At 43.3% G+C, this 16,479-nt stretch overlaps 1 protein-coding gene across 1 annotated transcript in view; it reads right to left on the bottom strand.

Moving 5' to 3' along the window:
• TUBE1 (tubulin epsilon 1) overlaps window positions 1-16,479 on the bottom strand; it is a 623,636-nt gene that overhangs the window by 58,264 nt on the left and 548,893 nt on the right. Inside the window, exon 11 of the mRNA XM_044061905.1 lies at window positions 3,778-3,952. Coding sequence (XP_043917840.1) covers window positions 3,778-3,952 — 175 coding nt within the window. The remainder of the gene's footprint in view (window positions 1-3,777; window positions 3,953-16,479) is intronic.

The following is a 16,479-nucleotide window of genomic DNA, read 5'->3' as shown; positions in this document are numbered from 1 at the left end:
GGATGATGCATCACCTGTGAGGCCATATGACACAGGAAGACAACTCTGTGTTGTGGATGAGTGACAATTTGAAGAATGGTATCAATATCTGATAAACTATCTGTTTTGTTGGAGATAATGGACACTTGTTAAAATTCACTGATATGTGTAGATCCACTACGCATTGGAGGAAGTAGTCCAGGTGATGAACCAGAAGATGCCTAGATGTAGCAGTTAGCCAATTTTCTAGGTAAAGGAAGACACGGGTCCCTAGCATACTCAAGTACACTGCCACACCTGCCATTATCTTAGTGGACACCCCGGGGGATGCAGTGAGGCTGAACAGCAAGGCTCTGAACTGAAAATGACTTCCTCACAGCCAAAAATGCAGAAATTTCCTAGACTACTTCTCTATCTTCTCATGACAGTAGGCATCCTGCAGATCTATTGAGCACATCCAATGGTCTTTCCTCAGAAGAGGTACTATACACTGAACTGGGGTCATCCAGAATTTTGTCCGTTTTGCAAACTGGTTGAGATAACAGAGATCCAAGGCTGGTCTTAGGTCCCCCATTTTCTTTGGAACTAAAATGAAACTTGAGTAGACTCCAGATCCTAGTTAGACTTTGGGGACTGGTTGGATGACTCTTTCTAGCAGCTTTGAAATTTCCAGTGCTGTTGGTTCCTACTGACTGGGAGAAATGCTGGGAATCACATTTTTCTTTATAGGAGGACAAGAAAATGGGAATGGAATAGCCTCTAAAAATTATGTTTTGCACCCACTTGTTTCTTGTTAATTTTAATCATGCTGGGGGCGTCAGGATAAGCCTCCTCGAATGTCTTCAAAGTGCATTAGTTGGGCAAACCTTCAGGGACATTACCTCCACCTCTCCCATGTGGAGATCTATTGCCAGGGGAATCCTGGTAAGAGCTCTGTGACTTGTAAAACATCTTTCTTCCTGCCCTCTGGTTTCTGGAATAGGACCTTTGTGGGGTGGAAAGATGAATGCCTACTGCAGAGAGAATCTTACCATCATGTTGACTCCTGGTCAATGTATCTTTAACTCTGTGTCCAAAAAGTGCAGAGCCATCATAAAGAGCATTGATAAAGGACATCTTAAAGCCTTCCCGAAAATCACAAAGACGCATCATTTTGTCTAACTGTAAGACCTGTGCTCATCTCTCTGGCCAAGCCATCAGCTACAATAAATATGAGTTGCATGATTTCCATCTGAAATCTGATAACATGAGCAAAATAGTTCAGTGACCTGTCAGCAAAGGTCACTAATGAGAATGTCCATTTCCAAAATCTGTCCAATGCCCTAGACTCCCTGTTAGGGGGATGGACAGAGGAATTTCCTCAGATAATTTCAAGAATCTCACCAAAAGTGATGTCCTCTGAGGGAGAACTGTGTGAACCCTCTCCTTCATACAAATCTGCATCTTCTGTGAAAGACTCTGGAGAGGAGTCTATGTGCTTTCACTTGCACATCTGTTTGTTGTGAACTGATTTTGTTGAGGAGACAGAAGCTTCACAATCAAGACTGGGAGCTGACATATCAAGTAGTTCCAGAAACCTGTGGTGCTGAATGTCCCTGTCTGGAAGGATGAGTGTAAAATTGAGTCATAAGATCCAGTCGGGGTTGGGTGGAACCAAGTTCTAAGAAGGTGACTTCTGTTTGGATAAGCCCTAAACACTTTTGACTACCTCGAAAGCCGAAGATGCCACTGGAGCCAAAGATCCCTCTGGATCCAAAAAAGAGAGAAACCCTGAGTATTGGCATCACGGCCCTGAACTACACCTTGGATCCTAGCTGTCCAGTGCTGAGGTTCCTAAGGGAAGAGAGAGTTCTAAAAATCTTGGGGTCGAACCCCCACCAGAGGTCAGCACCTACACTGTGGCTCCGAGTCCCCTTTGGATTTGTGGGCATCAGAGGATAGGGAAGCTGTTGAAGTTTAAGGAACTCTTGGTGGCAAAGGAAGCACTTAGGGATGGGTTAGATCCAGGATTGTTGAAGACAGAGGATTGACTGTAACAGGTGAAAGAAATGGAGGGACAGGATGACCAGTTGTCAGTATGTTCCCTGGGGATGGTACCAACAAAACACCAAGCTGAATCTGTCTCCTCAGAAACTTTCTCATCATCCTATCGATGTCGTACTCTGTCATGCTCCAAGATGATCGGGTAGGCGAAGCAACTGAGTGCAATCTGGGCCTCAACAGTTCTGGGGAAAACTAGGTCAAGGTGAGGAAGGTCAGGGATGAGAGGCTGTCAGTTCCAATCTCCTCACAGATTTTGGTGCAAGTCCAACTGGAACTGACAGATCTGAGGATTGTTTAGAAACAGAAGGAGACTTGTCTTTTTTCCTTTTCTTTAAGTTTAGCCGTTTCTTTATCCTTATCCTTTCTTCTGGTGCCTTGTTTGAAGAACAAGCCCCAGCTTGTCTCTTAGCAAGGAGGGTAGAAGAGGAAGATACAGAAGTAGTAGTTTCTGTCTGTGGAGGGAGAAGTTCCTTCACCATCAGTTTGTCATTGCAAGTTGTAAAGCTATAGCACTAAAGTAGGCACATGAAGTGCATTGTGTGCTCAAATGGCAGTGCCCAGGCAATAAACAGAAAGTGTGAGGATCTTGAGGAGGCAATTTGTGCCCACATTCCAAACATTTCTTAAAGGCTTGAGATTCACCCATAATGAAACCTGGAGGTTAGACACAGAAAACACGAGGCAAAAATATTATAATAGGTTATCAAAGAGAACGATATGCTAAATTCTAAGCTCTATAGACATTAATAATCATAGAAAGGAAAGGCTATTCAGAGAGAGACCACTCTAATCTAATAATAATCCTAAACTATTATTAACACACCACTTTGCTAGTACTATAAAGATAGGACTAAAGCTGAAAGGGGGTGAATCTCCTGGTAGATGAGGAGCAAAGGTACTAGGCTATCGGCCCTAGGGCCTATACAAGCCTAGCCATAACAATTCCCTGGCTATTTCTTCGCACAATATTTACTTCCCTGGACCCCTGTCTAGCAGGGTGACTGACATGATCCCCGGGGTAAATTTCCTATCTTCCCAAGTCTTTCAAATAGTAAAGGATACGAGCCCTACAGAACATCTGGAAACTTCAGGCAGCAAACAAAATCTGAGGTACTGGAGTGCAATGCAGGGAATTAAGGGCAGGGGAGGAGTCAGAGCCTTGGAACTGAGGAAGCTTCATATTCGGGGTTGAGGTTGGATCCAATCGGATCTGACATTGCAGATGTTAATTCGGACAAAAATAGACAATACTGGATCAATACTACAATTCTAGCTGTGGATTACATAAATTGAAATTACATATTCTAGAAAACATCACATGTCCATTACACATGGTGGATCATGTCTATCTACCTCTCAACTGTCCCTGATTTTGACTCAAATTTTAGCTATGCCCCTCTTAATCCCTCTTAACACTGTTGCCTTTTGGACAAAATGTGGTGAATTTTACTTAATAAATAATGACAATAATTAAGAGCTGAATGCTTATTTTACTTCAGGAAATGTGTATTAATTCATATTCTCTAATTCTGTTAATGCCTCAAATTAACAGAACTAATATTTTAAGTGTCCCTGATCTTTTTCTGGATTTGTCCCTGATTCTGTTGAGACTTGTCCCTGACTGGTTGACAGCTATGAATCCCACTGCCCATTAATTAATGACAACTTTTAAGCATAAAAATACCACTACTCAAATATACAGATGCAGGAAGATAATTTTTGGAACATTTCAGCTTACAAAGCAGTTGCCTTTACCTTTTTCCTGTAGAGCTTCACAAATCTGTCTTTGAGTTCTATGAAAGTTGGTTTTACACACGTGTTATTAGCAACTGCTAACAAGGAATGGGAATGTCCAACTGGAGGTACTGAGCAAAGAGCAGTCTTCCAACCTTCCTGATTCCAGGAAATGAAACTCAGAGAGGGCTGCAACCTGTAGAGAATAACAATGCTTACTCTACATAACACAGGAACAAACAGGCTATTTACTTTTCTTCAATCCTGTTGTCCGAAATGAAATGCACTGCACTAATTGTATATATTAAATAATGACACAGCTATAATTTGTTGTAGTAGTACAAAATGCAGACATTCTTCTTGCCTTCAGTTATTCCAATAGGAGACATTTAAAAGTAATGAATTATCAATCAAAATAAATATACACTACCATTAGAAGCTTCCCAACTACATTTGAGTAGATGTGTTCACAAGCACTGAGGAGTTTCCAACCAGAGGGCTGAATAAATGAACACTACCATTAGAAGCTTCCCAACTATATTTGAGTTCACTTGTTCACCAGCACGGAGGAGTTTCCAGCAGAGGGCTGAAGTGTTTTGTATCCTCATGTTTACCCAATGATGCAAACTACAGAGATGTTGCTAGAAGCCCTAAACCCTCCCTTGATACCAAAGAATAATGCTGTTGTGACTATGTCCTAGCTTTGTGACTGCATGTTCCTACTCACATGATTACTGAGGGCTACTGTCTCTGGCTTGGTAGAACAAACACAAGGCCCTTGGTCTATGCTTCACCATTGTCAGGAAGTGTTCTGTTTGCTGGATGTTCACTCAACTGGTGACTGAAACCAACATCCCCCTGCCCTCCCTGATAAAAGAGGTGGCATCAGCTGTTCATTCCCACTGACACCCAGTTATCTCCTTCTGCGCCCGAGCTACTACTTGAACTTGGATTGTCTGGGTCATAGTTAGGGCTTTATCCTCTTGCACCATAGAACTGGGATGCATTATGCATAACTGAGTGGACCAGAGGTAAAGAACACTTTACAGAAATGACAGGCTATGTATGCTATTGCAACTGTCTTGTTCGTGAATGTCTATTGCTACAGCAAGCATCATAGACAACTGTATTAACCTGTATAAAGAGAACACTTGCAAAAGGAAACTATATAGTCATAATCCCAAGCAGTATATCAACATCCAATTAAGAGAGAGTACAACCAAGGCATAACATGATGCAGTACTTAACTCGCATATACATATATATATCCATCTGTAACACTCTCTCTACATGTATGCGTGTGTGTGTGTATATATGTATGTATGTGTGTATATATATATATATATATATATATATATATATATATATATATATATATATATATACACACACATATATACATACACACATATCTATCTATGGTTCTCCTGTGTTTGACCGAACAATACGTTTGTTTGACAAACGCAGGGGGGGGGGGGGGTGATTTTATGTTGATGGTGAAGATGGCCAAACATCAGATATGTTAAAGGTGTAGATGGTTAAACGGTGGATATGTCAACTGTATGGAATGTTATGCAGATAAGTGGGGTTGGGGAGCAGAGACTGTGTGTGTGTGTGTGTGTGTGTGTGTGTGTGTGTGTGTGTGTGTCTGTATGTGTGTGTGTGTGTGTGTGTGTGTGTGTGTGTGTGTGTGTGTGTGTGTGTGTGTGTGTGTGTGTGTCTGTGTGTGTGTGTGTCTGTGTGTGTGTGTGTCTGTGTGTCTGTGTGTGTGTGTCTGTGTCTGTGTGTGTGTGTCTGTGTGTGTGTGTCTGTGTCTGTGTGTGTGTGTGTGTGTGTGTGTCTGTGTGTGTGTGTCTGTGTGTGTGTGTCTGTGTGTGTGTGTGTCTGTGTGTGTGTGTGTGTCTGTGTGTGTGTGTGTGTGTGTGTGTGTGTGTGTCTGTGTGTGTGTGTGTGTGTGTGTGTGTGTGTGTGTGTGTGTGTGTGTGTGTAAGTTAAGGTTATAGTCAGGGGTGACTGAAAGATGGTTGCTGTGGGTTTGTGTCCAAGCTTGTATACTTTAGGGTAAGGGTAGGGGCTAAGTTAGGGGACAGAAGTAGTGTTGCTTGTGTTTGTGAATGGTTGTGTTCTGAGTCTGTCTGGTGTAGTGACAGTGTTATGGGAAGGTTTTAATAACCTTGAGGTGTAGGGTTAGGGTTGGGGTTTCACTTGAGGGATGAATTACTTGGCATCCATGTCTAGAACTCATAAGTGGGTTATGATCGGCTCACACATCATAATCCTCTAGATTTATTTTCATTTGATGACCAGTTTGATGAACTGTTTCATTATTCCTTTTCAGTCATAACCCGGGTACCTCTAGTGGTACAGAACTGAAAGTTATGTACTCACCATAATGATAGATCTGTGTTGTCTCTGTCTTCCCTCACTGTATGGGTCTTGAATCTGACTTCGACCACTTTCAAGCTTCTGGATCTGGTGTTCAGGCTCCTCCCCTTAAACATAATCCTTAGAGTTATGTGAAATACCTCAGAATGCGTTTGCCCCCCGAAAAAGGAAGGAGTAAGGAAATACAAAGGTAGAGAAAAAAAAAAAAAAAGGTCCTGATAAGTAACCTAAAGAAGTTAAGGCTAGGTCACAGTCAGAGGAAAAAAACAAAAGGGCCACAAGATCAAATGCTGTCATACAAATGGTAGGGGAAAGATGGGTGGGGAGATAAAGGAGGAAAGAAAGACTACACAGATCTATCATGATGAGTACATAACGTTCATATCTGATGTCTTTTCTGGCTGTTCCTCAATGTATGGGACAGACACCCCAGCTACAGTAACAGTTGGGTTTTATGGAAGGATGTTCTGGTGTACAGCTGAACCAAAAGAGGCTCGTGATCTGGATTGTAAGTTTAATGGACCTTGAACCAAGTGGCAGCTGCACAAATGTCATCATGAAGTACTCTGGAAAAGAATGCTGTTGAAGTGAGTTTTTGGCGAACAGGTATGGATACAGCCCCATCTACTTGTCAACAAAGTAGATTCACTCATACAACCAATGGGACAGGTGTCACCTTGGATACTCCTTTTCCCTTTTTGACAAGAGAGTAGCAGAAAAACAACTAATCATTTTCCTGAAAGCTTTTGTCTGATGTAAACAGAACCTTAACTGATGCTGAACATCTAGTAAGCATGTGTATTCAGCTTTGTTTGAAAATTTGGGGAAAACACTGGGAGATTAATGGATTAGTTAACAGAGGATTCAGAAGTCAACTTTGGAAGAAAAGAAGGATTAGCTCTCAGACTCTCTTCTCTTTCTAAAAAAGCAGGTACAGGGTTTAGCAGACAAGGCATGCAGCTGAGAAAACCTTCTTGCAGAAGAAACAGCAATTATGAAGAGAATTTTCCATAACAAGAATTTCAACTCAGCCTTGGCAACCGATTCAAAGAGTGGACTAGTTAGGGCTTGCTGTAGAATAGTAATATCCCAAGGAGGAACTAGGTCTGTTAGTGGAGGTCATAACAGAAAGACTTCTCTAAGAAAGGCTTCAGACGGTCTCAAGGGTGTGATGGATGTGTGATTCTCACAATGTGAAAAGATATGGCCACTAATTTTACTTTGACAGTAGAATAGCTAGCTCCATTCTGAAAAAAGGTCTGCCAAGAATTACAGGATCACCATGAGGAGGACTGAAAAAGGATCAAGACTGGTCTCAACTGTCCAGATGGATAATCTTTTCCATTTACTTTTGTAAATCTTATGTGAAGAAGGTTGCTAGGAAGAAGTTAGAATATATGGGCACTGTGAACTAACATTGGGTGGCACGGTGTCTGGTCAATTTTGTTTGGGCTAGGCTTGTAAAGGCTCCAGGGCCATTATAGCCTAGTACACACCTATGAACAACTGAAGAAAACTTGGGCTGTCTAGCCATCATTGGAATTAGAGAAACCATGCTGTTTGTGACATCCTTCTTCTGGGCGAATAATCAAGAAGCCTCAATCCTCACCAGTAAGGGATGTTCACTTGGAACAAAAATAGATGCAGACAGTATTTTCAGATGCAGCTCTGTCCCAAGCACAATTTCCCTTAAGAGCACATAGGAAGCACACTCCTTTCCTGGAGCTGGGTTTCCCTCTCTCACTAGGCCCCAAATACAACTAAACATGGACCACAGCTATAGATTTGAGACCTCAGCAGAGTGTTTCAAGCCAAGTCCTCCACCACCCTCTCTGTGAAACCAGTGCACTGTGTTCCTGCTCCAAGTAGCTGACGCACACGCTTTGAGATTTGATTTTCACAGACACACACACACACCTGGGGAAGGCTGGCATGCATTTACCAGCTAAGCCCCCTCTGCCCAGACTAAGGTAGATACTGCACCAGAACACTCCAAAGCCGGCTACTCTAAGGGCCTTACAAGGGTACACAATTCTTCTTCTTTCGGCTTTTTCCCAGTTAAGGGTCTCCACAGTGGATCACTTGTCCACTCATAATTGGCAGTGGAGTTCTACGGTGTTGAGTTACCAGCCCGGCGCCCAACCTTCTATGGAAGACACACACACACACACACACACACATGTCTAGGGCCAATTTAGAGTGCCCAGTCCACCTACAGCATGTCTTTGGGATGTGGGAGGAAACCGGAGCACCCAGAGGAATCTCATGCGACCACAGGGAGGACATGCAGACTCCAAGCTGAGGATCAAACCGCAGAACCTTTTGCTGTGAGGCGGCAACATTAACCACTGCACCACCGCGGCCGCCCCATGCAATTATAATGAGTAAAATTAATATTACTACAAATGGTAGTGCTTGACCAATGCAGCAAAGCTTTCAGGAATAGCCACAGTGTCATCAAATAAATACAAGTACTCTCAAAGGTTAAAATATCCTCTAAAAGACCAGCCATAAGGAAAAGTTTAAATACAATTAATAAATAAATACTAAACTAACATGAAAATACGAAATATCTGTTTACAATAAACACCACAGTTTCATTCAAAAGAAATATTAAAAACACAGATGGAAAGATTCACATAGATACAGAAAAACAATATTTAACTAATCTCACTATATTTTCCTCACTGATCTAAAGAACTACCGTCCACTAGGTCTCTTACTAGAGCAAGGCAAAATGAAGTGAGTGAGTGATCCTTCTTTCTCATGTTTCAAAAACAGACTGCCCTGAGACTTCTGTCTCATCCAGCTAGTATTAAAACATTATTTCAGTGCTGGATTACAGAACGGCATTACATACATCTAGGCATCTGATTCTGGTTCCCACACTACTCCTTTTACTAAAAAATTAACCAGAATCTAGCACGTGTGTGTCATCATACAGACTTAGAGCTTTGCTAAGATGTGTTATAGCATCTGGAAGCTATAAAAACATTTCAAAAACTTCCACCTTTCTAGGGCCGCAATTACTTCACCCCTAAGGACAATACAGTAGGATCCCTAGTCCTGTTTTTCACAGACTGCTACTGTATTGTAATTGGTAATTAACTTTCTATAGTACCCCGCTGTCCCCAAGAACGCCCTCACTTGGTTTTGGCAACAGGGGCAGGCCAGACATGAATAGCTTCCATTCTGGCCTGATCTTAATACTCCACACTCTATGTCCCAGGTAGGAAACCTCTGCTGTACCCACATGACACTTACTGGGCTTAATGGTCAATGATGCCCTGTGCAGTCTGCCCAGGACCTCCCTGATATGCTGAAGGTTTTCTTTCCAGGAATGGCTGTAGATAGCAATATCATTCAGGTAAGCAAGGGAATAATCTCCTGCTAGGATATGATCTATTAGCCTCTGGAAGGTTTCTGAGGCTGGTAGATCATACCCTAGCAGCAGCAGGAGAGCCCCCTTGGTGAAGTCCCAAGACTGGAAAAACTCCCTTATCAGCCTTAACAAAAAGTTGAGATCCCTCATCAAAAACTCTAAAGCCAGCTATGAAGGCAGAATTTGGGCAGACACTAAAAACAACCACAAAGCCTTCTATAGTTATATCAAGAATCTCTACTGCAATACCCAGGTTTGCTCTGAGTTACTGCACAATTGTACCTCCTATACTGAGCCAATAGATATTGCTAACATACTGGCTGACAGATTCAATGCCAACTTTACCCCCCCCCCCAAAAGGACCAATCACAATACCAGAGGAATGCCAGGCACCCAGAATTACTACAGCACAAGTTAAAGTTGCATTGTTCAAGGCCAAGAATACAGCTTCCATGGGACCCAACAATAGCCCTGGATGTGTTCTACAAGAACTACAAAGTGAACTGGCACCACATCTGTGTGGCCTGTTCAATTACAGCCTCACCTCAGTCTTTGTCCCTACTGAATGGCGCACTGCTACAGTCATCCCTCTTCATAAAGGGGGAGCGATTACAGACCCTAGGAATTTTCGTTCCATTAGCCTAACAAGTCTGATATGCAAGACTATGGAGCGCATCATCATGGACCTAATTAACAAGGATATAGGGAATCTCCAAACTCTAGATTCCACGCAATTTGGTTTTGTGAAAGGTAGATCATGCCTGCTCAACCTGGTTGACTTCTTTGAGTCAGTCACCAGAGCTGTGGATGATGGCAAGGCAGTTCATACAGCCTACCTTGATCTGGATAAGGCCTTTGATACAATTCCCCACTCAGGAATTATTGATAAACTCACCAAACTAGGCATCAACTCATTTATCAGTAGGGGGGTTACAAATTGGCTCACAGATACAACCCAAAGTGTGAAAGTAGCGGGCTCCAAATCAGACTGCCGACCAGTCATAAGTGGAGTCCCACAGGGATTGGTCCTGGGTCCTCTCCTGTTTGGCATCTACTTCTCAGAAGTCCAGGCCAACTTGGAGGGACTCTGGCTGACCAAGTTTGCAGACGACTGCAAGCTGGGAGCCATTATTAACAACTCCCAGAGTGATGTAGACATTCTACAGAAATGCCTCACTGAGACCAATCACTGGTGTTGAAAAGTACAGTTGTGTACACTTACCATAAATGTAGATGTTCGAGTGTATTCACTGTTGCAGTCATTACATTTGGGTTATCTGCTTGCAGGTTGCCCTCAGTTGGCTTGATTAACAAAGTCTTGGGTCCTGCGTCGGTTGCTGTCCCTTCTTCCATGACGTCAGGGGTGTAAAACATGCAGCCAACACCATTACATCAGTTTTTTTTGCCCCAGATGTCAGGTGCCCCCTAATGGGAAGCAATTAAACATAAATGCACAAACATATACCTTCAACAAAAAAGCAAATACACCAAAAAGGCTTTTAAGCATAGTAAAGGAAAGTACAGGTATAGGCAAAAGAAGTTAGGGGGCTGGAGGGAGGGTAGCCAAGACTACAACAGTGAATACACTCTAACATCTACATTTATGGTAAGTGTACACAACTGTACTATGTTCTTCGTGTTTCACTGTTGCAGTCATTACATTTGGGTAGATTCCCAAAGCTATGGTTGGGAGGAGGAGTTTAGATAGCATTAGGGCCAGCTATAAGGCCCTGCAAGACTGCAGTGGCAAAGCCAGCTCTGGATTTAGAGAAAATTGGCAAATGATAATGCTTGGTGAAAGTATGTACAGAACTCCAGGTAGCAGCTTCTAGGATGTCCCTGGTAGGGACGCCTCTGAGAAAGGCTGTAGAGGTAGATGCAGCCCTGGTGGAGTGAGGTCTGATCCCCTGGGGGATAGGTTTTCCATGGTGCTTATAGCAAAAATGAATGCAATGGCTTATCAATTTAGAAATGGTTTGCTTTGAAATAGCCTCCCCCCCCCGCCCCTGCAGCAAATGCTACCAGCAGTTGTTCAGATTTCCTTTGAGGTTTAGTCCTGTCCAAGTAGAATCTAAGTTGTCTGTGCACATCTAAGGAATGCAGTATCCGTTCCCCTTTATTCTGTGGATTGGGAAATAAGGTTGGCAAATGAATGGACTGATTAAGAGCCACACTGGATACCACCTTGGGCATGAAGGATGGATTGGTTCTGAAGGACACCCTGTCCGCATGAAAGATGATGAAAGGTTCCACTGGCATAAGGGCCTGTAATTCAGATACCCTTGTAGCTGAAGTGATTGCTAAAAGCAAAGCTGTTTTCTAAGAAAGAAATTTTAAGTCTGCAGTAGCAGCTGGCATGAAAGGAGGTAGAGTGAGTTTCTCCAAGACAAAGTTAAGGTCCCAGGCTGGGGTTGGAGCTCTCCTGGGTGGTCTCAAATTTTTGGCCCCTCTGAGGAACTGCTTGAGCAGTGGATGAGAGAAGAGGGGAGGTTCTATAATGAGCTGAAATGGCTGAGGAGTGAATTTTAATGGAGGAAAAAGACAGGCCCTTGTGAAGAATCTCAGTTAACTATTGTAAAATCTGAGGTAAATTGGCCGCTGCTGTGCTCATCTCTTGAGATTGGTTCCAGGCACAGAATATTTTCCATTTTTTCAGCATAAGATTTTCTAGTACTAGGCCTCCTTGCCTCTAAGATGGTATCCATCACAGGTTTGCTGAGGGATGGCAAAGGAGAGATTAAGTAATTAGCCAGGCTGCAAGGTTCAGTGTTGAAAGCTGAGGGTGCAGAATCTGGTTCTCCTGCTGAGACAGCAGGGAATGAGTCTGAGGCAGGTACCATGGAGATAACCGTGACACACTGCGCAGGAGGGGGTACCAGTGTTGGCGTGGCCAGTCTGGAGCAATCAAAATCATCCTTGGTTTGTCCTGTTTGATTCTTAGTAGTACTTTGGAGAGCAGAGGCGGCGGGGGGGGGGGGGGTAGACTGATGTTTTTTTCCAGCTGAAGGACAGAGCATCGACTTTTCAGGCTTGTTTGTGGGGAAAACTTGTGCAAAAGTTGTCCAATTGGTAGTTCTGGGGAGAGGCAAACAGGTCTATATCTGGGCTCCCCATTTGCTTGTCAACATGTTGAAAATCCTTGGTTCCATTTTCCACTCGTGTGGGTCCATGAGGTTTCTGCTTAGTCCGTCTGCCAGTGTATTCGATTTTCCTGGCAGTAATTGAGCTTGTAGGTGCACTTGGTAGCTCAAGGTTGTGTTCCACAATGCCATGGCTATTCTGCAGAGGAGGTAGGAATGTTTACCCCCCTGCTTATGTACCACATAACAGTGGTGTTGTTCATCTTTACCATTAGTTGTCCTGGAAGAATGTGGTCCTTGAAGGCTGTCAGAGCATTCTGTACAGCTAACATTTCTTTTTGATTGATATGCAGGTGCATTTGACTTTGGTTCCATTTGCCCTGAATGCACTTCCCTGCCAGGTGAGCCCCCCATGCATAGTCCGATGCATCTGTTGTTAGGGTTTGGGCAGCAGGGGGTGGTGTGAAAGTAGTCCCTTGTTTTGGTGGCAGGCCTCTGCCTACCAAAGGAACTCTAGGCGTAGGCAAGGTATGATAGGAATCATTGTTTCTAGGTCTTGAGAATGTTGACACCATAGACTTTTTAGATACCACTGTAGTTTCCTCATATGCAGTCTTGCATATGGAATTAGAAGAATGCAGGAGGCCATGAACCCCAAGGCTTGCGGTGTTTGTCTTGCAGATAGCAGGGTTTTTGTGGCCACTTGTTTGAAGTAGGTTGTCAAATGAATTTGCTTTTCTGGCATGAGGTAAGCCATCTGGGAAGTTGTATTCAAGCTTGCTCCCAGGAATATAATTTGTTGACAGGGTACCAGGTGTGATTTCTTTTTATTTATGGTGTCCCCCAGACAAGTTAGAACCCTTACAAAGGCCAGATGATTCAAAAGTATGTTCTGGCTTTCTGCCTGAATTAGACAATCGTCCAGGTATGGGTATATTTTAATATTTCTTTATCTGCAAAATGCAATAACTGGAGCTAGGCACTTTGTGAATACCCTGGGCACACTAGATAAGCCAAAGGGCAGTGCAGAGAACTGATAGTGTGTGTAGCCTGCTTTGAAGCGTAGGTATCTTCTGCAAGATTCCCTGATTGGGATGTGCAGGTATGCTTCTTTTAAATCTAGTGTTGCCAACCAGGCATCTTTGCTTAGCATAGGAAGTAATTGGTGAAGAGTCAGCATCTTGAATTTTGGAATCTCCAAAAAGGTGTTTAGAGTAGACAGGTCCAGGATACGATGCCATAAATTTTCTTTTCTGGATACCAGGAAAAGTCTCGAGTAGAAATCTTGTCCCTTTTCCTCTTCTGATATCAGTTGAATAGACCCCATGCTTAAGAGAGAAAGAACGTGTTTTTGGGACTCTGCCCACTGATTTGGGGGTAGGTCCGGCCACCCACTTGGTGTTGGCAACGTGTGGAAGTGAAATCTGTATCCCTGGGACACTATATTTAAAACCCATTTGTCCTGGGTAATGAGTTCCCAATTCTTTTCATGAAGAGCAATCTTTCCCCCCAAAGGGGCAGTCAGTTGATAAGTGCTTGGAAATTTTAAAAGGAAGTAACTGAGACAGTTTACCATAGGGTGGAGTCTTATTATTCCCAGACCTATAAGTGGTGGCCCTCCACTGCTTAGTTTTGTGAGTCCCCTGAGACTGAAATCTGGGGTTTTTGCTGTGTCTGGCTTTGGCTTGAGAAGACCTAGAAGGAGCTGGAAAGGACCAATTCTTAGAGGGCCAGTGCCTACTAAAGCTAGGAGGCTGAACTTGTAAAAAATCTTTTAACAGTTTGCATAGATTTAGCTTTATCTTCCATCTTTTTAAGAACTTCCTCAGCCTTGTTGCCAAACAGGCGGTCCTGATTTAAAGGAGTATCCAACAATTTAGCTTTAACATGATCAGGCAAAGATTGCGCCTTAAGCCAAGCATGCCTTCTGAGCACCGACCCAGTACCAGCAGCCCTGCAAGAGGCCTCTAATGAATCAAAATCACATTGCAAAGTATGTTTTCCAACTTGTTCAGCAGAATGCATTAAATCCTGTAATTCTTTATTTTCCACACAGTCAGGAATCAACATCATTTTCTGTTTAAGCAGTCCAATAACATGTTGCTGATATTTTAACATATGAAACTGGCAGTTTAAAGCCCTATTGGCCAAGGCTGAAGAAGTGTAAACATTCTTACCCCATCTATCCAGTGCCCTGGAGTCTCTATCAGAAGGGGTAGGATTTTTAGCAGTAGAAGCCTTAATGCCCTTGGACCCCTGTGAAATAGTCTCTGGATCTGCAACAGGATTTTTGAAAAGGAACTTGTGGGGCTCAGGGACCCTGTAGTATCTATCAGGTTTTCTGGGAGCAGGAGGCAGGGAATCAGGAGCAAAACTAGATTCTGAGAAAGCAGCATCAACAATGTCTAGTACAGGAGGAATAGCTAAAGGCCTATGCTGAGGTAGGAGAAGGAAATCCCTAAGCCTCTTTTTTGAATCAGACAAATCCTGGCTTTCTCAGTGGAAATGCTCCCTCAGAGTATGTAAGGTTCCCCCAAAAGAAAAATCCTCAGGAGGGGAAGCAGAGGAAATAGAGTCCTCTGTATCAGAATCCTCGTAAGTGGGTAAGGACAAATCCAGATCATCAGAAGAGTCAGAAAAAAACAGAATCCTGATCAGAAGATTCATAATCAACCTCAGCCCTAGGCCTCTTAGAAGGGAGGGGGGGGTGGCTAACCCTGATTAGAGTTATTAGATGTTCAGCCATTCTTATCATTTGTTTTTTAGGCATAGAGGCCTGAGCATGTGGCCTGGGCATCGTTTTTTTAGACATGGATCGAGATTTAGGCCTAAGTAATGAAGGAGGCGTCGATTTAATATGCAAGTCCGTAGGCCTGAATACACCCTCAGAAGCCGGTGCCTGCACAGCGGCTCCAGACCCAACCAAGGTAGAGACATCCACAGGTTCCATAGTTGAAGCATCTCGCTGTATACCAGACTCCGAATGGGTCTCAATAGAGGCTTGCGAATCAGTAGCAGCGGGTATCAGGGGCTGCTAAAGCACCTCACTGAGTACCGGGTGAATTGGCGACTGGCTTAGGAGAAGAGTCGACAGCAGTTTTGGACCTCGGTGGCCTGTCTCTGTCTTTATCTTTGCATTTTATTTCAGAAACCCGGTAGTCAAATGGCTAACCAACGACATTTCTGGATAATTTAAACAGAGAACCAAAATATTTATAGGCAAAAATATACCGACAATGGATAGTGCGCTGCTTAAATAAAGCACAAAACTGACAGCAAGGTACGTCATGGTCAGGGCCTTGGCAAGGAATACAGTACGAATGAAAATCTTTATGAGGTATTTGCTTTGCACAAGTAATGCAATTATTAACTTTTACTGACATTGGTAAGGAGCAAGAAAAAGTTTCCCCAACGGGGTACTTAGATTTAGTTGAAGACTTCGGTTCTGAAACTCAAAAACGAAAATTTCAGGAGTCGGCCAACTGGCAATTGCGAACTGCTTCTCCTTCTGGCACCGCACGGCAAGAAAGACTGATGTAATGGCGTCGGCTGCATGTTTTATACCCCTGATGACCTGACATCATGGAAGAAGGGACAGCAACCGATGCAGGACCCAAGACATTGTTAATCAGGCCGACTGAGGGCAACCTGCAAGCAGATAACCCAAATGTAATGACTGCAACAGTGAAACATGAAGAACATCCATGGCCTTAAGCTTAATGCCAAAAAATGCGTTGTCATCCCCTTTGGGAAAACCTCAGTTTCCACTAATTATCCATTGATGGGAGCCCACTGAACACTGAATGTGTTATAAGACATCTGGGGACACAGGTTGACAGCAACCTCTCCTTCAACCACCACATTGCTACTGTGGTC

This window comes from Protopterus annectens, chromosome 2.part0 (assembly GCF_019279795.1).
Source record: "Protopterus annectens isolate FY-2018-M chromosome 2.part0, PAN1.0, whole genome shotgun sequence".
Classification (NCBI taxonomy): Eukaryota; Metazoa; Chordata; order Ceratodontiformes; family Protopteridae; genus Protopterus; species Protopterus annectens.
This window is presented reverse-complemented; position numbering and strand designations above follow the sequence as displayed.